This window comes from Hypanus sabinus, chromosome 28 (assembly GCF_030144855.1).
Source record: "Hypanus sabinus isolate sHypSab1 chromosome 28, sHypSab1.hap1, whole genome shotgun sequence".
NCBI classification, from domain to species: Eukaryota; Metazoa; Chordata; class Chondrichthyes; order Myliobatiformes; family Dasyatidae; genus Hypanus; species Hypanus sabinus.
In genome coordinates, this window is record NC_082733.1 from 42,135,280 (window position 1) to 42,158,666 (window position 23,387).

A 23,387-nucleotide genomic window follows, 5' to 3' on the forward strand; every position below is an offset into this window, starting at 1 on the left:
TTTACAAGCAGCCAACAACTGCCCTCCAAATGACCCCGTTTTACAGGAACTCCTCAATTAGCTGCACTTGTTAATTTTCACGGCTTTCCCGTGGGAGTATAGAGCAACCTCAAAAAACAGGCCAAGATAACAGTTAATGTTCTGCTGTGACCATAGTAAGTGGTTCTTGGACCTCTCTTTGGTTGTCACGTTGTGCTCTATATGCAGATCTATATTCTCAGGTATTAGTCCATAAGACGTAGGAGCAGTATTAGGCCATATGACCCATCGAATCTGCTCCACCATTTCATCATGGCTGAAATTTTCCCCTCTCAGTTCCAATCTCCTGCTTTCTTTCCATTTCCCTTTATGCCCTGACCAATCAAGAATCAATAAACATCTGCCCTAAGTATACCCAGTGACTTGGCCTCCACAGCAAATTCCACAGATCCACCACTCTCTGGCTAAGGAAATTCCTCCTCATCTCCATTTGAAAGCACACCCCTCTATTTTGAGGCTGTCTCCTCTGGTCTTAGACTCCTCCACCAGAGGACATGTTTGAGTTAAGGCCAATCAATGTAGTGTCATTGGCAAATTTAATTAGCAGATTGGAGCTGTGGGTGGTGACACAGTCATGGGAGTAAAGGAGGGGAGTAAAGAATGAGTCTGTTTACTCATTTCCATTGATGTTGCCCAACCTGCTGAGTTCCTCCAGCATTTTGTGTGTGTTGCTCTGGATTTCCAGCATCTGCAGACTTTCTCGTGTTTCCAGTTTCTATTTATTATTAATTTATGTATCAATAAAGTGCAGAGTTGGTTCTTTGAGCCATGATGCTGATTAACCTGAACCTAATCACTGGACAATTTACAATGACCGATTAGACAATGTCAATGACCACCGTGAGAGGAAACTGAATCACCCTGGGGAAAACCCACGCATTCCACCGGGATGACTTACAGACACTCCTTACAGAACAGTGGAGGAATTGAACTTATCGAAGCCCAGATCTTGGTGCTTAGTGATTAGTTGCTAATTTTTTTTTAAATTTCTTTAAAATTTAAAAAAACGATGCTGAGTCTAAATTTCTTTTTTCAGAATGTGGGTTGTGATTATGAAATTGATTCCAATGCTGTGGAAGATCGATGTGGAGTCTGCCAAGGCAATGGCTCTACCTGTGAGACAGTGAAGAAGACGTTCAATAAGAGTGAAGGTCTGGGTAAGTCCGTCCTGATCTTGTGCCTGTGTGTTGTATCTTTCACCCGACTGAAACGATTAGATTTATAAGATTAGTTTTATTTGTCACCTGTACATGAAAACATACAGTGAAATGCATTGTTTGGGTCAAATCAAGTCAGTGAAGATTGTGCTGAGGGCAGCCTGCAGCTTCTGCCATGATTCCAGCGCCAACACAGCAAGCTCACAACTTCATAACTCTGACTGTACGTCTTCCTGGAGCACCCACGCCGTCATGGAGAGAACTTACAAACTCCTGACAGACAGCGGAGGGAATCGAACCCTGATTCTTACTGTAAAGTGTTATGCTAACCGCTACACAACCACGCCCGACCCACGGTCTTCCCGAGAGAGATGCGAATATTTACTCTTTAAGTAAATTAAGACTATGATCAGCACATTGTTCGACTACTGAGGTCAAAGACCTCAAAAAAGACCTTTTTTTTTAATTTTAAAGGACCTGAGAGATCACAGGGAATAGGCAGGAGTTCGAGTCTGATGTAGAACTTAGAATAATACAGCACAAGCCCTTCAGCCATAAGACCATAAGGTACTGGAGCAGAATTAGGCCACTCGGCCCATTGACTATTAAACTAGTGACTCCTAATTATAATAAACCATTCCGTCTATAACCCTCCGTTCTCTGCATATCCTTGTGAATATTGAAAAGGCTCTTAAACACTCCTATTGATTCTGAGGGATGACGAGCTGGGGATACGTTTCTACCAGAGGAGGTGTAAGGTCTCCTTCCATCCGCTAGCCTGCAGGTCACCCTTGGGCGAGGTGTAGCACCTGCTTAGCCCCCTCCTTCCACCTCCACCAATCAGGGTGACATGGAGCCATGGGAGCAGGTGGTGGATGGTCGTATGAGCAGCCGGTGCATATCACAAGTCCTGGTTATGCGACCACTGACGCCAGGCAGACAGTCTCTGAAGAGTATTGATAATGGCTGGGGTCACCCGTCTTGTAAAGACACTGCCCAGAAGAAGACAATGGCAAACCACTTCTGTAGAAAAGTTTGCAAAGAACAGGTATGGCCATGGAAAGATCATGATTGCCCACGTCATACGACATGGCACATATTGATGATGATTGTATCTGCCTTCACCACCACCCCAGGCAGCACGTTTCAGGAACCCAAAGACTTGCCTTTCACATCTCCTTTTAACCCTTTCCACCTCTCACCTTAAATGCATCTGCTATTAGGCATTTCGAACCTGGGCAAAATTAACATATTTCATGATGACGCAGAAGAAGGCCACACAGCCCAGATTCCCATTTCCCTCAGAAGTGGTCGAGGCGGGTGCATTTGGGGCATTTAAGGACCATTTCGATAGGTACATGGAGGGGAGGGGCCAGGAGGTGTAGGGGCTGAACGTGGCCAACTGGGACGGAGGGACGATGCCGTGGTCAGCATGGAGCTGATGAATCGAAGTGCGTGTCTCCGCGCTGACTGACTCCGTGGTTCGACATGTCTGCACAGGTGCAGTGAAAACCGTACCTGCAGCAGCACCGCAAGAACTCTGCATCAGACAAGCAGCGTTCATACGAAAAGCATAAGCATCGATTAAACACAAGAACACAACCAGAAGAAAAAACAAACCTGTCCATGGTGCTGCTCAGGTGCAGTGATGAGCGTTGTCTCGGTTTGCTCAGTAACTGAATGGTTGAAGTGAAGTAGCCGTTGTTGAACCTGCTGGTGTGGGACTTCAGGCTTTTGTACCTCCTGCCTGATGGTACCTGCGAGATGATTCAGGACCTGGAAGTTGGAGGGACTCAGCAGGTCGGGCAGCATCCGTGGAGAGGAATAAACAGTCAATGTTTTGTCCTGAGACCTTTCATCAGGACTGATGAAGGTCTCTGCCTGAAACTTCAACTGTTAATCCCTCTCTACGGATGCTGCCTGGCCTGCTGAGTTCCTGCAGCATCTTATGTGTGTTACTCTGCATTTCTAGCATCTGCAGAATCTCTTGTGTTTAAGATAGAAACATAGAAACACAGAAAATAGGTGCAGGAGTAGGCCATTCGGCCCTTTGAGCCTGCACCGCCATTCAGTATGATCATGGCTGATCATCCAACTCAGAACCCTGTACCTGCTTTCTCTCCATACCCCCGATCCCTTTAGCCACAAGGGCCATATCTAACTTCCTCTTAAATATAGTCAATGAACCGGCCTCAACTGTTTCCTGTGGCAGAGAATTCCACAGATTCACCACTCTCTGTGTGAAGAAGTTTTTCCTCATCTCGGTCCTAAAAGGCTTCCCCTTTATTCTTAAACTGTGACCCCTCATTCTGGACTTCCCCAACATCGGAAACAATCTTCCTGCATCTAGCCTGTCCAATCCCTTTAGAATTTTATACGTTTCAATAAGATCCCCCCTCAATCTTCTAAATTCCAGTGAGTATAAGCCTAGTCGATCCAGTCTTTCTTCATATGAAAGTCCTGCCATCCCAGGAATCAATCTGGTGAACCTTCTCTGTACTCCCTCTATGGCAAGAATGTCTTTCCTCAGATTAGGGGAGCAAATATCTGGAATTTGTCTCTCAGACTCTTCTTTGAGCCACTTTGAGAAATTAAAGTTTTTTCCCATTTCTTTGAGCACTTTGGTGAACAAGTTAAAGAAATATTGGAGAAGGGGGCCAGGAGATGCTTGGCTCAAAGGACACATTGGAGGAGGGAAAGTTATAAATTGCCTATCAACCATCGCCTGCTTTCATCTACAGGCTATGTCGACATTGGGCTGATTCCTGAAGGTGCCCGAGAGATCCGAATCGAAGAGGTTGCTGAAGCAGGAAATTTCCTTGCCTTACGGAGTGATGATCCTGAGAAGTATTTCTTAAATGGTGGCTGGATAATTCAGTGGAATGGAGACTACAAGGTGGCTGGGACAACGTTCACCTACGAGCGAAATGGAAACCTGGAGAACCTGACGTCACCAGGTCCCACCAGGGAGCCGGTATGGATTCAGGTAATTCATAATTCAGTCCATCATTTATCCCCAAAAAGCCTGGCAAGGCGATAGCCAGTACATTTGAATCAGCCGAGAGGTTACACGGAGCTGAAGTAACAACAGGATACAAGGTTGTCCCTTTAGAAGAGAGGTGAGCAGGAATTTCTTCAGTCAGAGGGTGGTGAATCTGTGGAATTCATTGATACAGATGGTTGTGCAGGCCAAATTATTGGGTATATTTAAAGCAGAGGTTGATAGATTCTTGATTAGTCAGGGAATTAAAGTTTATGGGGAGAAGGTAGGGGAATGGGGTTGAGAGGGATAATAAATCAGCCATGATGGAATGGTGGAAAGACTCGACCAGCTGAATGGTCTCATTCTGCTCCTAGGTCTTATGGTCCTATTAGCTACATAACAGAACTTCCCTTTCGTTCACTAACTTTCTCTAATTATTACCACTTCTTATGAGGGTCACACAAGAGATTCTGCAGATGCTGGAAATCTCACAGTCCTGATGAAGGGGTTTGGCCCGAAATGGTGGCTGTTCATTCCCCTCCACAGACGCTGCCTCACCTGCTGAGCTCCTCCAGCATTTTGTGCGTGTTGCTCTGGTGGACTTGAAACATTAATCCTGAGTTATCTCCACAAATAGCTCCACCATGGACAGCGGACGGAGAGCAAGCAACTCCATCACTGTACAATAGCCAGTGCTGCAGAAGAGGCACCAGAAGTTCCCAAGGAACCAAGGTCCTAGCCTCTCCCACTACTAGAAACATCCGCTCCACATCCACTCTTTCTAGGCCTTGGAATATTCGATAACTTTCAATTAAAACGCTCCCCACCTCCACCCCACCACTCTTCGAAACTCCAGCGAGTCCAGGCCCAAAGGCATCAAATGCTCCTCATATTTTTGTTCCTGAGATCACCCTTGTGAGCCTCTTCTGGATGCTCTCCGGTGCCAGCGCGTCCTTTTGCAGACGGGTCGCCCTTGCTTTTATATCCTCGTCCTCTCAACAAGAGTGGAGGGACGTGGACCATGTGCAGGCAGAAGAAATGGGCTCTCCTTTGCTTTGTTGGAACAGCACAGTATTGTGGGTGGAATGGCTTGTTCCTGTCCCTGTACGGTTCCATGAGGGGAGAGTGAAGGACCATGGCTGTGAAGCTATAAACAGTAACAGCAGAGGAGGTGACAGTACGGGACTATTTATTTATTTATTGAGATACAGCACAGAGTAACCCCTTCCTGCCCTTCAAGCCGCACTGCCCTGCATCCTACCCTAGCCCCCGGACAGTTTACAACGACCAATTAACTTACCAACCAGAATATCTTTGGACTGTGGGAGGACACGCACACGGTCATAGGGAGAATGTACGAACTCCCTACAGACAGTGGCAGGAACTGATCCCGGATCACTAGTGCTGTAAAGTTTTGTGCTAACCACTCCGCTACCCTAATTGTTTGAAATAAACAAAACAGTTGCGAGTAACACACACACACACACACACACACACACACACACACACACACACACACACACAAACACACACACACAGACACACACACACACACACACACACACACACACACAGACACACACACACACACACAAACACACACACACACACACACACACACACACACACACACACACACACACACACACACAAAATGCTGGAGGAACTCAGCAGGTCAGGCAGCATCTACGGAAATGAATAAACAGTCAATGTTTCGTGCTGAGACCCTTCAGGACTGGAAAGGAAGGGGGAAGATGCCAGAATAAAAAGTTGGGAAGAGAGGAAGCTGATAGGTGAAGCTAGGTGGGTCGGAAAGGTCAAGGGCTGGAGAGGAAAGAAGAAGAGAGTGGACCATAGGAGAAAGGGAAGGAGGAGGGCACTGGGGGAGGTGATCGGACGATGAGAAGAGGCCAGAGTAGAAAATAGGAGGAGAGACGAGGGGATTTTTTTTTACCAGAAGGAGAAATTGATATTCATGCCATCATGTTGGAGGTTACCCAGGTGTTGTTCCTCCACCCATCATCGTGGCACAAGAGGAGATCACGGACCGAAATGTCAGAATGGGAATGGGAATTAAAATGTTTGGCTGGTAGGAAGTTGTATGCTTTTGGTGGATGGAGCAGAGGTGCTTGATGAAGCACCTCTGCGACGGGTCTCACCAATGTAGAGGAGGCTGCATCAGGAGCACAAAATACAACAGTCCCAGCAGATTCATAGATGAAGTGTTGCCTCACCTATAATGACTGTTTGGGGCCTTGAATGGAGGTAAGGGAGAGGGTGAATGGGCAGGTGTAACACTTCTGCCATTTGCAGGGATAAGTGCCGGGAGGGAGATTAGTTTGGAGGGGTACAATTTAGAAGAAATACTGGCTACTGAGAATAAAATTGCTGAATTCATTAAATTAAATTAAATTATTTAACTAGCTGCTGCCTGGGAGCCTGTAGCATACCTACTGAAAAGATTAGTTGGAATACTTGGTATAAACCTGGTTATGTCAGTACCCACTTGATTAGGTACACCTGTACACCTGCTCATTAATGCAAATATCTAATCAGCCAATCACATGACAGCAACTCAACGCATAAAAGCATGCAGACACAGTCAAAAGGTTCATTTTCTGTTCAGAGCAAGTATCAGAATGGGGAAGAAATGTGATCTAAGTGACTTTGGCTGATGAATGATTGTGGTGCCAGATGGGGTAGTTCGAGTATCTCAGGAACTGCTGATCTCCTGGGAATTTCACGTACAACAGTCTCTAGAGTTTACAGAGAATGGTGTGAGAAAGCAAAGGAAATCCAGTAGGTGGCAGTTCTGTAAGTGAAAGCACCTTGTTAATGAGAGAGGTCAGAGGAGAATGGCCAGACTGGTTCAAGCTGACAGGAAGGTGACAGTATCTCAAATAACCATGCATTAGAACAGTGGTGTGCAGAAAAACATCTTTGAACACTCGACACATTGAACCTTGAAGTGGATGGGCTACAACAGCAGAAGACCATGAACATACACTCAGCAGTCACATATTAGCTACCTCCTGTGTCCCTGTATAAATAACATGGAGTTCTGGTCAAGGAGTTACCAGAATTGCAAAGCTACAAAACTGACGAAAGGTCATCTGTTTGTTTCTCCACAGCGGCTGACTGACCTGCAGAGTGTTTCTAGCACATTTGAGCTTTTGTTTCAGGTTTCCAGCATCTGCGGTGTTTGATTGCTGGATATTGAACTGTTAAGTTTGGTTTGTGATTAAAAAATGACAAGAACAGAGCTAACACGAGGAAATCTGCAAATGCAGGAAATTCAAACAACAACAACAATGCACACAAAATGCTGGTGGAACACAGCAGGCCAGGCAGCATTGATAGGGAGAAGTGCTGTCAACGTTTCGGGCCAAGACCCTTCGCCAAGAACAGAGCTGCTTTGATCTTTCAGAACCCTTGTTATTGCAACAGCAGCGTTTTTGTGGCATTGGCCTGGAAAAAGAAATGAGTGAATTCCCAGAGCCTGCTGGAGGTGGAACCTGCACAGCTGTTGAAGCCATATGTAGTGGTAGATCCGTGTAGCTGTAGTGGAACAGTGGTGACCCCCTCTGTAGGTGCACAGCGGGGAGTATCCTGAACAGCTGTATCATCAAGTGACATGGAAACATCGGTTCCCAGGAAAGGAACATCTACAGATTCAGAATCACTATCACCAGCATATGTCATGAAATTTGTTAACAGTACAATGCGATACATAATAATAGAGAAAAGGAAACTGAACTACAGTAAGTATACAGTTAAATAAATAGTGTAAAAGGAGAAATAAAGAAGCAGTGAGCTAGTGTTCAAGGGGTCAATGTCCATTCAGACGTCGGATGGCAGAGGGGAAGAAGCTGTTCCTGAATCACTGAGTGTGTGGCTTCAGGCTCCTGTACCTCCACCCTGATGGTAACAATGAGAAGAAGGCATGGCCTGGGTGATGGGGATCCCTTTGGTGATGCCTTTTTGAGACATCGCCCCGGAGAATGTCCTGGATACTACGGATGCTGGTGCCCATGATGGAGCTGATTAAGTTGACAACTTTCTGCAGTTTACTTCAATCCTGTGCAGTTACCACCCCCCCCCACCGCCACCGAGCCGTATGCCAGACATTGACGCAGCCAGGGAGTGGTGGATACAGCCCAGTCCATTACAGCAAAGCCCTCCCCACTATTTTTGTAATAAACTTTTTTTATTGAGTTTTCAAATAATTACAGAAATAAAAGAAAATATACGAAAAAAATATATACCCTTCCCCCCTCCCCCCAACATCCCTATATATAAAAAAAAGGAAAAAAAAGAGAGAGTGCCTGGATATCGGGAGATTCCCACATGCTCCACGGAGTTCGTAATAACTTTAGTATATATATTTATTTCTTTCCCCAAACAACCGATTATTTCATCTTCGGAGCATCTATATATTTAATCCTGTCTTTTGTAAATAGCCCTCCCCACTATTGAGCACATCAATGCAGAGCGATGCCACGAGAAAGCAGCACCCGTCACCCAGGCTGTGATCTCTTCTCACTGCTACCATCCAACAGGAGTTACCAGACCACCAAGGTTCAAAATAAAATCCATTATTGGAATCATACATGTCACCACATACAACCCTGAGGTTCTTTTCCCTGCAGGCATACTTAGCAAATCTGTGGAACAGTAACTGTAAACAGGATTAATGAACAACAACAAACTGAGCAAATGCAAATATCAATAAATAGCGAGAGCATGGAATAACAAGATGAAGAGTCCTTAAAGTGAGACCATCGGTTGAGGAAACACCAGAACTGGAATGAGTGTAGCTATCCCCTTCTGTTCAAGAGCCTGATGGTTGAGGGGTAATAACTGTTCCTGAACCTGGTGGTGTGGGACCTGATGGTTGAGGGGTAATAACTGTTCCTGAACCTGGTGGTGTGGGACCTGATGGTTGAGGGGTAGTAACTGTTCCTGAACCTGGTGGTGTGGGACCTGATGGTTGAGGGGTAATAACTGTTCCTGAACCTGGTGGTGTGGGACCTGATGGTTGAGGGGTAGTAACTGTTCCTGAACCTGGTGGTGTGGGACCTGATGGTTGAGGGGTAATAACTGTTCCTGAACCTGGTGGTGTGGGACCTGATGGTTGAGGGGTAGTAACTGTTCCTGAACCTGGTGGTGTGGGACCTGATGGTTGAGGGGTAATAACTGTTCCTGGACCTAGTGGTGCCTGTCCTGAGGCTCTTGTACCTTCTGCCTGATGGCCCCAGCGAGAAATGGCCTGGGAGGTGAGGATCTTTGATGATGGATGCTGCTTTTCTACTGCAACGTTTCATGTGGATGGGCTCAATGATGGGGAGGGTTTTACCCGTAACGTACTGAGCTGAAACCACTACCTTTTGCCGGATTTTCTGCTCAAAGGCATTGGTGTTCCCATACCAGGCCATATGCAGCCAGTCAGCACACTTCCCACCACACATCTATAGAGGTTTGCCAAGGTTTTTGATGACATGTCAAATCTCTGCAGACTCCTGAGGAAGTAGAGACGCTGTCGTGCTTTCTTTGCAATTACATTTACATGATGGGTCCAGGACAGGTCCTCTGAGATAGTGACACCCAGGAATTTAAAGTCACTGACCCTCTCCACCTCTGATTCTCCAATGATTACTGGCTCATGGATCTCTGGTTTCCCTCTCCTGAAGTTCACAATCAGTTCCTTGGTCTTACTGACATTGAGTGAGATGTTCCTATTATTACACCTGTCAGCCAAGTTTTCAGTCTCCCTCCTGTATGCCGATTCATCACCAGCTTTGGTACAGCCCACAACAGTGGTTTCATCAGCAAACTTGAATATGGTGTTTGAACTGTACTTAACCATAGTCATAGGTGTAAAGTGAGTAGAGCAGGGCGCTAGGCACACAGCCCTGTGCTGATGGAGATTGTGCAGGAAGTATTTCAGGGTTATGTGATGAGCCAGTGAGATGGCACCAGCTGTAGATCTGTTGCTTCAGTAGGCAAATTGGAGAGAATCCAAGTCGCCACTCAGACAGGAGCTGATATGCTTCAACACCAGCCTCTCTAAACACCTCATCACTGTGGATGTAAGTACAACTGGGCGATAGTCACGCTCTTCTTGGGCACTGGTTTGTTTTGGAATCTCCACTTTGCTCTTGAGATGGCTTTTCAGAGATCATGCCTTCACCTCTTGTAGCAAGCGGTCTTGAATGCCTCTGATCTGGCTCTCAGCAAATTCCAGATTTCATGGTTTAGCCAGGGTTTCTGATTGGGGTAAATCCTGAGTGATTCCGTGGGGACACACTCATCCACAGCTTTTTTAATAAAATCTGGTGCAGTCATTCAGGTCCTCAGATGAGTTCTTGAACACCACCCAGTCCAGTTCCTCAGCCTCCTGCAAACACTCCTTGGTTGTCTCGATACCTGGAGCCCAGCTCTTTAGTCTCTGTCGTATGCAGGTAGGAGCACTTCCCAGAACGCAGCTTTGCCAAGGAATGATAGGCATTCCTTATCGAAGTGTAGCAGTGGTTCAGTGTGCTGGGACCTCTGGTGCAACAGGTTATGCGCTGGTGATAATTGGGCAGGGTTTTCTTCAACAGGCCTGGTTAAAGTTGCTGACTATAATTTGAAATGTGTCGGGACGGTCCGTTTCTTTTTTGTAGACGACATTGTGTAGTTTCGTGAGTGCTTGCTTATAATCTGCCGCTGATGCCTAAGTCAGGTGAAGAAAGTTATATAACCCCAATGTCCGTACACCAACGTGAACTGTCTAAAAGGCACAAGCTGCCACACTTTTCCTGACCGGAGCTTGCGGTTTGATCCATTCTGAAAGCCGTAAACCTTTCCAGTCGGATAACTTCATCTGGCATTTTTGCTGCTGACCAAGTTTCAATGCAACAAACAATTGGGATGTGCCTCATCTGATAGAGCAGCTTTGTCCTGAGATCGTCAATCTTATTTTCCAGCGACTGCACATTCACCGAAGGGTACTGGGTAGACAAGGCCTCATCTCTCTGTCCGTCAGCCTGGTGTGAATTCCGCCTCTCCTGCTGTGTTTTCAGCCTCGGCATTGACCGTTAAAGGTGCTGAGCTGAACAGCTCCGCATTTAACTGTCGATTGCGAGATCTCAAGATCATTGATAAAATTTTGTAGTCCATTGTTAATGAACAGGTTCAGGAGCAGTTATTACCCTACAACCATTAGACTCCTGAACCAGTGTGGGTAACTTCACTCACCAGTAACCGCTCTGAACTGATTCCAAAACCTGCAGACTCACTTTTCAACTTAAATTCTTGATATCATTTTTATTTGCATTTGGTTTTCTTTTGCACATTTTCTGTCTATGTATAGTTTTTCAAAAAATTCTCTATTTCTTTTTCTGTAAATGCCTGCAAGAAAATTAACCTCAAGTTAGTATATAGTAATGTCTATGCACTTTGATAATAACTTGGCTTTGAACTGTGAGATCTCCTGTGATAAGCAGAGTGGTGACGTGAATTGGCTGTGACCCTGGAAGGTGCCTGGGCTGAGTGGCCTCTGCTTCTGAACTCACGCCCTGCGTAGCAGAGGGTACCCGACCACTCTAGTAGTTGTGAGAGTTAGTGTGGAGATCAGCTCATGTCAAGTGGGAGAGAGGAGCAGGATATGTGTTTCAGATCTTGCTCGGAGTCCGTAAAACGCATGCAGACAGCTTAGATTAAGAAGCTTAGCTTCATTGGTCAGGTGTCCATTGAAACATCGAAAGATACAGTGAAATGTGTTGTTTGCATCAACGACCAGCACGGTCTGAGGAGGTGCTGGGGGCAGCCCGCAAATGTTGTCATGCTTCTGTCACCATCATAACATGCCCACAACTCACTAACCTTATCCCGTACGTCTGTGGACTGTGGGAGCAAACCGGAGCTCCCGGAGGAAACTCGTGTAGTTGCAGGCAGCAGTGGGGATTGAATGCGAAGGCTGCGAAGTATTGTGCTAACCACTACACTACTGTGCTGAATAGTTATACACACACACGCAGACACACACACATTTGTGCACACAAGCATGTACACACACTCATGGGCATAAATGGACAGAAATTTGCACGTACGCATTCTTGGCTTCTTTCCGTTACTATATTTTTCTGTGTATGAGTTATTGTTGGTCTGTTTGTTCCCACTGACATCTGTGAAGTTGTCCAGTGTGCTATCTGAAAACAGATTTTTGTGTTTCGGTCCAAGGCCTCCCCAATGAATAAACAACGGGGTTAGTTCCAATTCCCTGGCTGCCGTCCTAGCTCACTCTTGGTGTATGAAACTCCGATTCCACTCCCCCGACACAACAACACAGCGACCTCTCTCCTCAAGCGTACCCAGACACACACACACACACGAGCATCTTGAGTGCCCATCTGCGGCGAGGAAATTGTTTTCTCTCTCTACCAAGTGAAAGGAAGAGCAAAGTTTATCTCCGGAAGCTGGTCTCAGAAAAGCAAAGAAATAAAAAAAATGGGATGAATTGAATTAATGCAAATAGATAGTTTATGGTCAGTGTGGACTTGATGGGCCACAGGGCCTGTTACGGTGCTGCATCTCCATAGATTGAGCTGTCTAAATCAGAGCCTTTTCACCTTTGGCCAGTGGATTTACGCAGCGGACCAGTAAATTATAGACATTATAGGAACTCAGAATCAGGCTTTTTACTGTGAGACTGTAAGATAGGAGCAGAATTAGGCCATTTGGCCCATCAAGTCTGCTCCACCATTCAATCATTTGCCCTCTCAGCCCCAATCTCCTGCCATCTCCCCGTATCCCTTCATGCTCTGACCTATCAAGAATCTATTAACCTCTGCCTTAAATAAACCCAATGACGGGCTCCACAGCCGCCTGTGGCAACGCATTCCACAGATTCACCACACTCTGGCGAAAGAAATTCCTCCCCATCTCTGTTCTAAGGGGATGTCCTTCTGTTCTGAGGCTGTGCTCTCTGGTCCAAGACTCTCCCACCACAGGAAACATCCACCCTGTCCAGGCCTTTCAACATTCGATAGGTTTCAATGAGATTTCCCCCCCCCCCACCCTCCGTTATTCTTCTGAATTCCAATGAGTAAAGGCCCAGAGCCATCCAACACTGCTCATGTGACAAGCTGTGCAATCCCAGAATCATTTTCGTGAACCTTCTTTGAACCCTCTCCATGTCAGGACATCCTTCCTTAGATAAGGGCCCAAAACTGCTCACAGTACTCCAAGTGAGGCCTCCCCAGTGCCTTGTAAACCCTCCACATCACATCCTTGACATTCTTGTCACTGATATTCTACATCACTGACATTTGTTGTGAAATTTGTTATTCGTGACAGCTGTACAGTGGATGACATAAAAATACAACAAAGACAAAAATAAAATATTAAATAGTGCAAAATAGTGAGGAAGTGATCATGGACCATTCAGAAATCTGATGGTGGAGTGGAAGAAGATGTTCCTAAAGTATTGAATGAGGGTCTTGACTTGTGTTCCTCCTCTCTGATGGTAGTAGTGAGAAGAGGGCATGTACCAGATGGTCAGAGTCCTTAGTGATGGATGCCGCCCACTCGAGGCAGTGCCTTTGGAAGATATGCTAGATGGTGGGGAGAGATGAGCCCGTGATGGAGTGGGTGAACCCTCTGCCCGTGATGGAGTGGGTGATCCCTCTGCCCGTGATGGAGTGGGTGAACCCTCTGCCCGTGATGGAGTGGGTGATCCCTCTGCCCGTGATGGAGTGACTGAACCCTCTGCCCGTGATGGAGTGGGTGAACCCTCTACCCGTGATGGAGTGGGTGAACCCTCTGCCCGTGATGGAGTGGGTGAACCCTCTGCCCGTGATGGAGTGACTGAACCCTCTGCCCGTGATGGAGTGGGTGAACCCTCTGCCCGTGATGGAGTGGGTGAACCCTCTGCCCGTGATGGAGTGGGTGAACCCTCTGCCCGTGATGGAGTGACTGAACCCTCTGCCCGTGATGGAGTGGGTGATCCCTCTGCCCGTGATGGAGTGGGTGAACCCTCTGCCCGTGATGGAGTGACTGAACCCTCTGCCCGTGATGGAGTGGGTGATCCCTCTGCCCGTGATGGAGTGGGTGAACCCTCTGCCCGTGATGGAGTGGGTGATCCCTCTGCCCGTGATGGAGTGGGTGATCCCTCTGCCCGTGATGGAGTGGGTGAACCCTCTGCCCGTGATGGAGTGGGTGATCCCTCTGCCCGTGATGGAGTGGGTGAACCCTCTGCCCGTGATGGAGTGGGTGAACCCTCTGCCCGTGATGGAGTGACTGAACCCTCTGCCCGTGATGGAGTGACTGAACCCTCTGCCCGTGATGGAGTGGGTGAACCCTCTGCCCGTGATGGAGTGGGTGAACCCTCTGCCCGTGATGGAGTGGGTGAACCCTCTGCCCGTGATGGAGTGACTGAACCCTCTGCCCGTGATGGAGTGGGTGAACCCTCTGCCCGTGATGGAGTGACTGAACCCTCTGCCCATGATGGAGTGGGTGAACCCTCTGCCCGTGATGGAGTGGGTGATCCCTCTGCCCGTGATGGAGTGGGTGAACCCTCTGCCCGTGATGGAGTGACTGAACCCTCTGCCCGTGATGGAGTGGGTGAACCCTCTGCCCGTGATGGAGTGACTGAACCCTCTGCCCGTGATGGAGTGGGTGATCCCTCTGCCCGTGATGGAGTGACTGAACCCTCTGCCCGTGATGGAGTGGGTGATACCTCTGCCCGTGATGGAGTGACTGAACCCTCTGCCCGTGATGGAGTGGGTGAACCCTCTGCCCGTGATGGAGTGGGTGAACCCTCTGCCCGTGATGGAGTGGGTGATACCTCTGCCCGTGATGGAGTGACTGAACCCTCTGCCCGTGATGGAGTGGGTGAACCCTCTGCCCGTGATGGAGTGGGTGATACCTCTGCCCGTGATGGAGTGACTGAACCCTCTGCCCGTGATGGAGTGACTGAACCCTCTGCCCGTGATGGAGTGGGTGAACCCTCTGCCCGTGATGGAGTGGGTGATCCCTCTGCCCGTGATGGAGTGGGTGAACCCTCTGCCCGTGATGGAGTGGGTGAACCCTCTGCCCGTGATGGAGTGGGTGAACCCTCTGCCCGTGATGGAGTGGGTGATCCCTCTGCCCGTGATGGAGTGACTGAACCCTCTGCCCGTGATGGAGTGGGTGAACCCTCTGCCCGTGATGGAGTGGGTGAACCCTCTGCCCGTGATGGAGTGGGTGAACCCTCTGCCCGTGATGGAGTGGGTGATCCCTCTGCCGGTGATGGAGTGGGTGATCCCTCTGCCCGTGATGGAGTGGGTGAACCCTCTGCCCGTGATGGAGTGGGTGATCCCTCTGCCCGTGATGGAGTGACTGAACCCTCTGCCCGTGATGGAGTGGGTGATCTCTCTGCCCGTGATGGAGTGGGTGATCCCTCTGCCCGTGATGGAGTGGGTGAACCCTCTGCCCGTGATGGAGTGGGTGATCCCTCTGCCCGTGATGGAGTGGGTGATCCCTCTGCCCGTGATGGAGTGGGTGATCCCTCTGCCCGTGATGGAGTGGGTGAACCCTCTGCCGGTGATGGAGTGGGTGATCCCTCTGCCCGTGATGGAGTGGGTGAACCCTCTGCCCGTGATGGAGTGGGTGAACCCTCTGCCCGTGATGGAGTGGGTGATCCCTCTGCCCGTGATGGAGTGGGTGAACCCTCTGCCCGTGATGGAGTGGGTGAACCCTCTGCCCGTGATGGAGTGGGTGATCCCTCTACCCGTGATGGAGTGGGTGATCCCTCTGCCCGTGATGGAGTGTGTGAACCCTCTGCCCGTGATGGAGTGGGTGATCCCTCTGCCCGTGATGGACTGGGTGAACCCTCTGCCCGTGATGGAGTGGGTGATCCCTCTGCCCGTGATGGATTGACTGAACCCTCTGCCCGTGATGGAGTGGGTGATCCCTCTGCCCGTGATGGAGTGGGTGAACCCTCTGCCCGTGATGGAGTGGGTGAACCCTCTGCCCGTGATGGAGTGGGTGAACCCTCTGCCCGTGATGGAGTGACTGAACCCTCTGCCCGTGATGGAGTGGGTGAACCCTCTGCCCGTGATGGAGTGGGTGATCCCTCTGCCCGTGATGGAGTGACTGAACCCTCTGCCCGTGATGGAGTGGGTGAACCCTCTGCCCGTGATGGAGTGACTGAACCCTCTGCCCGTGATGGAGTGACTGAACCCTCTGCCCATGATGGAGTGACTGAACCCTCTGCCCGTGATGGAGTGGGTGATCCCTCTGCCCGTGATGGAGTGGGTGATCCCTCTGCCCGTGATGGAGTGGGTCAACCCTCTGCCCGTGATGGAGTGACTGAACCCTCTGCCCGTGATGGAGTGGGTGAACCCTCTGCCCGTGATGGAGTGACTGAACCCTCTGCCCGTGATGGAGTGGGTGATCCCTCTGCCCGTGATGGAGTGGGTGATCCCTCTGCCCGTGATGGAGTGGGTGAACCCTCTGCCCGTAATGGAGTGACTGAACCCTCTGCCCGTGATGGAGTGGGTGATCCCTCTGCCCGTGATGGAGTGGGTGAACCCTCTGCCCGTGATGGAGTGGGTGATCCCTCTGCCCGTGATGGAGTGGGTGAACCCTCTGCCCGTGATGGAGTGACTGAACCCTCTGCCCGTGATGGAGTGGGTGAACCCTCTGCCCGTGATGGAGTGGGTGATCCCTCTGCCCGTGATGGAGTGGGTGATCCCTCTGCCCGTGATGGAGTGGGTGAACCCTCTGCCCGTGATGGAGTGGGTGAACCCTCTGCCCGTGATGGAGTGGGTGATCCCTCTGCCCGTGATGGAGTGACTGAACCCTCTGCCCGTGATGGAGTGGGTGATCCCTCTGCCCGTGATGGAGTGGGTGAACCCTCTGCCCGTGATGGAGTGGGTGATCCCTCTGCCCGTGATGGAGTGGGTGATCTCTCTGCCCATGATGGAGTGACTGAACCCTCTGCCCGTGATGGAGTGGGTGAACCCTCTGCCCGTGATGGAGTGGGTGATCCCTCTGCCCGTGATGGAGTGGGTGATCCCTCTGCCCGTTATGGAGTGAGTGATCTCTCTGCCCGTGATGGAGTGGGTGAACCCTCTGCCCGTGATGGAGTGGGTGATCCCTCTGCCCGTGATGGAGTGGGTGATCTCTCTGCCCATGATGGAGTGACTGAACCCTCTGCCCGTGATGGAGTGGGTGAACCCTCTGCCCGTGATGGAGTGGGTGATCCCTCTGCCCGTGATGGAGTGGGTGAACCCTCTGCCCGTGATGGAGTGACTGAACCCTCTGCCCGTGATGGAGTGGGTGATCCCTCTGCCCGTGATGGAGTGGGTGATCCCTCTGCCCGTGATGGAGTGGGTGATCCCTCTGCCCGTGATGGAGTGGGTGAACCCTCTGCCCGTGATGGAGTGGGTGAACCCTCTGCCCGTGATGGAGTGGGTGATACCTCTGCCCGTGATGGAGTGACTGAACCCTCTGCCCGTGATGGAGTGGGTGAACCCTCTGCCCGTGATGGAGTGACTGAACCCTCTGCCCATGATGGAGTGACTGAACCCTCTGCCCGTGATGGAGTGGGTGATCCCTCTGCCCGTGATGGAGTGGGTGATCCCTCTGCCCGTGATGGAGTGACTGAACCCTCTGCCAGTGATGGAGTGGGTGATCCCTCTGCCCGTGATGGAGTGGCTGAACCCTCTGCCCGTGATGGAGTGGCTGAACCCTCTGCCCATGATGGAGTGACTGAACCCTCTGCCCGTGATGGAGTGACTGAACCCTCTGCCCGTGATGGAGTGACTGAACCCTCTGCCCGTGATGGAGTGACTGAACCCTCTGCCCGTGATGGAGTTGTTGAACCCTCTGCCCGTGATGGAGTGACTGAACCCTCTGCCCGTGATGGAGTGGGTGAACCCTCTGCCCGTGATGGAGTGGGTGAACCCTCTGCCCGTGATGGAGTGACTGAACCCTCTGCCCGTGATGGAGTGACTGAACCCTCTGCCCGTGATGGAGTGGGTGATCCCTCTGCCCGTGATGGAGTGGGTGAACCCTCTGCCCGTGATGGAGTGGGTGAACCCTCTGCCCGTGATGGAGTGGGTGATCCCTCTGCCCGTGATGGAGTGGCTGAACCCTCTGCCCGTGATGGAGTGGCTGAACCCTCTGCCCATGATGGAGTGACTGAACCCTCTGCCCGTGATGGAGTGGGTGATCCCTCTGCCCGTGATGGAGTGGGTGATCCCTCTGCCCGTGATGGAGTGACTGAACCCTCTGCCAGTGATGGAGTGGGTGATCCCTCTGCCCGTGATGGAGTGGGTGATCCCTCTGCCCGTGATGGAGTGGCTGATCCCTCTGCCCATGATGGAGTGGGTGATCCCTCTGCCCGTGATGGAGTGGGTGATCCCTCTGCCCGTGATGGAGTGGGTGATCCCTCTGCCCGTGATGGAGTGGGTGATCCCTCTGCCCGTGATGGAGTGGGTGAACCCTCTGCCCGTGATGGAGTGGGTGAACCCTCTGCCCGTGATGGAGTGGGTGAACCCTCTGCCCGTGATGGAGTGGGTGATCCCTCTGCCCGTGATGGAGTGGGTGATCCCTCTGCCCGTGATGGAGTGGGTGAACCCTCTGCCCGTGATGGAGTGGGTGAACCCTCTGCCCGTGATGGAGTGGGTGATCTCTCTGCCCGTGATGGAGTGACTGAACCCTCTGCCCGTGATGGAGTGGGTGAACCCTCTGCCCGTGATGGAGTGGGTGATCCCTCTGCCCGTGATGGAGTGGGTGAACCCTCTGCCCGTGATGGAGTGACTGAACCCTCTGCCCGTGATGGAGTGGGTGATCCCTCTGCCCGTGATGGAGTGGGTGATCCCTCTGCCCGTGATGGAGTGGGTGATCCCTCTGCCCGTGATGGAGTGGGTGAACCCTCTGCCCGTGATGGAGTGGGTGAACCCTCTGCCCGTGATTGAGTGACTGAACCCTCTGCCCGTGATGGAGTGACTGAACCCTCTGCCCGTGATGGAGTGACTGAACCCTCTGCCCGTGATGGAGTTGTTGAACCCTCTGCCCGTGATGGAGTGACTGAACCCTCTGCCCGTGATGGAGTGGGTGAACCCTCTGCCCGTGATGGAGTGGGTGAACCCTCTGCCCGTGATGGAGTGACTGAACCCTCTGCCCGTGATGGAGTGACTGAACCCTCTGCCCGTGATGGAGTGGGTGATCCCTCTGCCCGTGATGGAGTGGGTGAACCCTCTGCCCGTGATGGAGTGGGTGAACCCTCTGCCCGTGATGGAGTGGGTGATCCCTCTGCCCGTGATGGAGTGGCTGAACCCTCTGCCCGTGATGGAGTGGCTGAACCCTCTGCCCATGATGGAGTGACTGAACCCTCTGCCCGTGATGGAGTGGGTGATCCCTCTGCCCGTGATGGAGTGGGTGATCCCTCTGCCCGTGATGGAGTGACTGAACCCTCTGCCAGTGATGGAGTGGGTGATCCCTCTGCCCGTGATGGAGTGGGTGATCCCTCTGCCCGTGATGGAGTGGCTGATCCCTCTGCCCGTGATGGAGTGGGTGATCCCTCTGCCCGTGATGGAGTGGGTGATCCCTCTGCCCGTGATGGAGTGGGTGATCCCTCTGCCCGTGATGGAGTGGGTGATCCCTCTGCCCGTGATGGAGTGGGTGAACCCTCTGCCCGTGATGGAGTGGGTGAACCCTCTGCCCGTGATGGAGTGGGTGAACCCTCTGCCCGTGATGGAGTGGGTGATCCCTCTGCCCGTGATGGAGTGGGTGATCCCTCTGCCCGTGATGGAGTGGGTGAACCCTCTGCCCGTGATGGAGTGGGTGAACCCTCTGCCCGTGATGGAGTGGGTGATCCCTCTGCCCGTGATGGAGTGACTGAACCCTCTGCCCGTGATGGAGTGGGTGATCCCTCTGCCCGTGATGGAGTGGGTGAACCCTCTGCCTGTGATGGAGTGGGTGATCCCTCTGCCCGTGATGGAGTGGGTGATCCCTCTGCCCGTTATGGAGTGGGTGATCTCTCTGCCCGTGATGGAGTGGGTGAACCCTCTGCCCGTGATGGAGTGGGTGATCCCTCTGCCCGTGATGGAGTGGGTGATCTCTCTGCCCATGATGGAGTGACTGAACCCTCTGCCCGTGATGGAGTGGGTGAACCCTCTGCCCGTGATGGAGTGGGTGATCCCTCTGCCCGTGATGGAGTGGGTGAACCCACTGCCCGTGATGGAGTGGGTGAACCCTCTGCCCGTGATGGAGTGGGTGAACCCTCTGCCCGTGATGGAGTGACTGAACCCTCTGCCCGTGATGGAGTGGGTGATCCCTCTGCACGTGATGGAGTGGGTGATCCCTCTGCCCGTGATGGAGTGGGTGATCCCTCTGCCCGTGATGGAGTGGGTGAACCCTCTGCCCGTGATGGAGTGGGTGAACCCTCTGCCCGTGATGGAGTGGGTGATCCCTCTGCCCGTGATGGAGTGGGTGATCCCTCTGCCCGTGATGGAGTGGGTGATCCCTCTGCCCGTGATGGAGTGGGTGATCCCTCTGCCCGTGATGGAGTGGGTGAACCCTCTGCCCGTGATGGAGTAGGTGAACCCTCTGCCCGTGATGGAGTGACTGAACCCACTGCCCGTGATGGAGTGGGTGATCCCTCTGCCCGTGATGGAGTGGGTGATCCCTCTGCCCGTGATGGAGTGGGTGAACCCTCTGCCCGTGATGGAGTGGGTGAACCCTCTGCCCGTGATGGAGTGGGTGAACCCTCTGCCCGTGATGGAGTGGGTGATCCCTCTGCCCGTGATGGAGTGACTGAACCCTCTGCCCGTGATGGAGTGACTGAACCCTCTGCCCGTGATGGAGTGACTGAACCCTCTGCCCGTGATGGAGTGGGTGAACCCTCTGCCCGTGATGGAGTGACTGAACCCTCTGCCCGTGATGGAGTGGGTGATCCCTCTGCCCGTGATGGAGTGGGTGATCCCTCTGCCCGTGATGGAGTGGGTGATCCCTCTGCCCGTGATGGAGTTGTTGAACCCTCTGCCCGTGATGGAGTGACTGAACCCTCTGCCCGTGATGGAGTGGGTGAACCCTCTGCCCGTGATGGAGTGGGTGAACCCTCTGCCCGTGATGGAGTGGGTGATCCCTCTGCCCGTGATGGAGTGACTGAACCCTCTGCCCGTGATGGAGTGGGTGATCCCTCTGCCCGTGATGGAGTGGGTGAACCCTCTGCCCGTGATGGAGTGACTGAACCCTCTGCCCGTGATGGAGTGACTGAACCCTCTGCCCGTGATGGAGTGGGTGATCCCTCTGCCCGTGATGGAGTGGGTGAACCCTCTGCCCGTGATGGAGTGGGTGAACCCTCTGCCCGTGATGGAGTGGGTGATCCCTCTGCCCGTGATGGAGTGGGTGAACCCTCTGCCCGTGATGGAGTGGGTGATCCCTCTGCCCGTGATGGAGTGACTGAACCCTCTGCCCATGATGGAGTGGGTGATCCCTCTGCCCATGATGGAGTGGGTGATCCCTCTGCCCGTGATGGAGTGGGTGATCCCTCTGCCCGTGATGGAGTGGGTGAACCCTCTGCCCGTAATGGAGTGACTGAACCCTCTGCCCGTGATGGAGTGGGTGAACCCTCTGCCCGTGATGGAGTGGCTGATCCCTCTGCCCATGATGGAGTGGGTGAACCCACTGCCCGTGATGGCGTGGGTGATCCCTCTGCCCGTGATGGAGTGACTGAACCCTCTGCCCGTGATGGAGTGGGTGAACCCTCTGCCCGTGATGGAGTGGGTGAACCCTCTGCCCGTGATGGAGTGGGTGAACCCTCTGCCCGTGATGGAGTGGGTGATCCCTCTGCCCGTGATGGAGTGGCTGATCCCTCTGCCCGTGATAGAGTGGGTGATCCCTCTGCCCGTGATGGAGTGGGTGAACCCTCTGCCCGTGATGGAGTGGGTGATCCCTCTGCCCGTGATGGAGTGGGTGAACCCTCTGCCCGTGATGGAGTGGGTGAACCCTCTGCCCGTGATGGAGTGGGTGATCCCTCTGCCCGTGATGGAGTGGCTGATCCCTCTGCCCGTGATAGAGTGGGTGATCCCTCTGCCCGTGATGGAGTGGGTGAACCCTCTGCCCGTGATAGAGTGGGTGATCCCTCTGCCCGTGATGGAGTGGGTGATCCCTCTGCCCGTGATGGAGTGACTGAACCCTCTGCCCGTGATAGAGTGGGTGATCCCTCTGCCCGTGATGGAGTGGCTGATCCCTCTGCCCGTGATAGAGTGGGTGATCCCTCTGCCCGTGATGGAGTCGGTGATCCCTCTGCCCGTGATGGAGTGACTGAACCCTCTGCCCGTGATGGAGTGGGTGATCTCTCTGCCCGTGATGGAGTGGGTGATCCCTCTGCCCGTGATGGAGTGGGTGAACCCTCTGCCCGTGATGGAGTGGGTGATCCCTCTGCCCGTGATGGAGTGACTGAACCCTCTGCCCGTGATGGAGTGGGTGAACCCTCTGCCCGTGATGGAGTGGGTGATCCCTCTGCCCGTGATGGAGTGGGTGAACCCTCTGCCCGTGATGGAGTGACTGAACCCTCTGCCCGTGATGGAGTGGGTGAACCCTCTGCCCGTGATGGAGTGGGTGATCCCTCTGCCCGTGATGGAGTGGCTGATCCCTCTGCCCATGATGGAGTGGGTGAACCCACTGCCCGTGATGGAGTGGGTGAACCCTCTGCCCGTGATGGAGTGGGTGATCCCTCTGCCCGTGATGGAGTGGGTGATCTCTCTGCCCGTGATGGAGTGGGTGAACCCTCTGCCCGTGATGGAGTGGGTGATCCCTCTGCCCGTGATGGAGTGGGTGAACCCTCTGCCCGTGATGGAGTGGGTGAACCCTCTGCCCGTGATGGAGTGGGTGATCCCTCTGCCCGTGATGGAGTGGGTGATCTCTCTGCCCGTGATGGAGTGGGTGAACCCTCTGCCCGTGATGGAGTGGGTGATCCCTCTGCCCGTGATGGAGTGGGTGAACCCTCTGCCCGTGATGGAGTGGGTGAACCCTCTGCCCGTGATGGAGTGGGTGATCCCGCTGCCCGTGATGGAGTGGCTGATCCCTCTGCCCATGATGGAGTGGATGAACCCACTGCCCGTGATGGAGTGGGTGATCCCTCTGCCCGTGATGGAGTGGGTGATCCCGCTGCCCGTGATGGAGTGGCTGATCCCTCTGCCCGTGATGGAGTGGGTGAACCCTCTGCCCGT

The 23,387-nt window shown here is 52.4% G+C and overlaps 1 protein-coding gene across 1 annotated transcript in view; it reads left to right on the forward strand.

Annotated features, from left to right (window-relative positions):
• The window catches only part of LOC132382623 (A disintegrin and metalloproteinase with thrombospondin motifs 7-like), a 205,884-nt gene that overhangs the window by 110,923 nt on the left and 71,574 nt on the right, over positions 1-23,387 (forward strand). The window contains exons 14-15 of the mRNA XM_059953029.1: positions 1,076-1,196; positions 3,938-4,182. Coding sequence (XP_059809012.1) covers positions 1,076-1,196; positions 3,938-4,182 — 366 coding nt within the window. The remainder of the gene's footprint in view (positions 1-1,075; positions 1,197-3,937; positions 4,183-23,387) is intronic.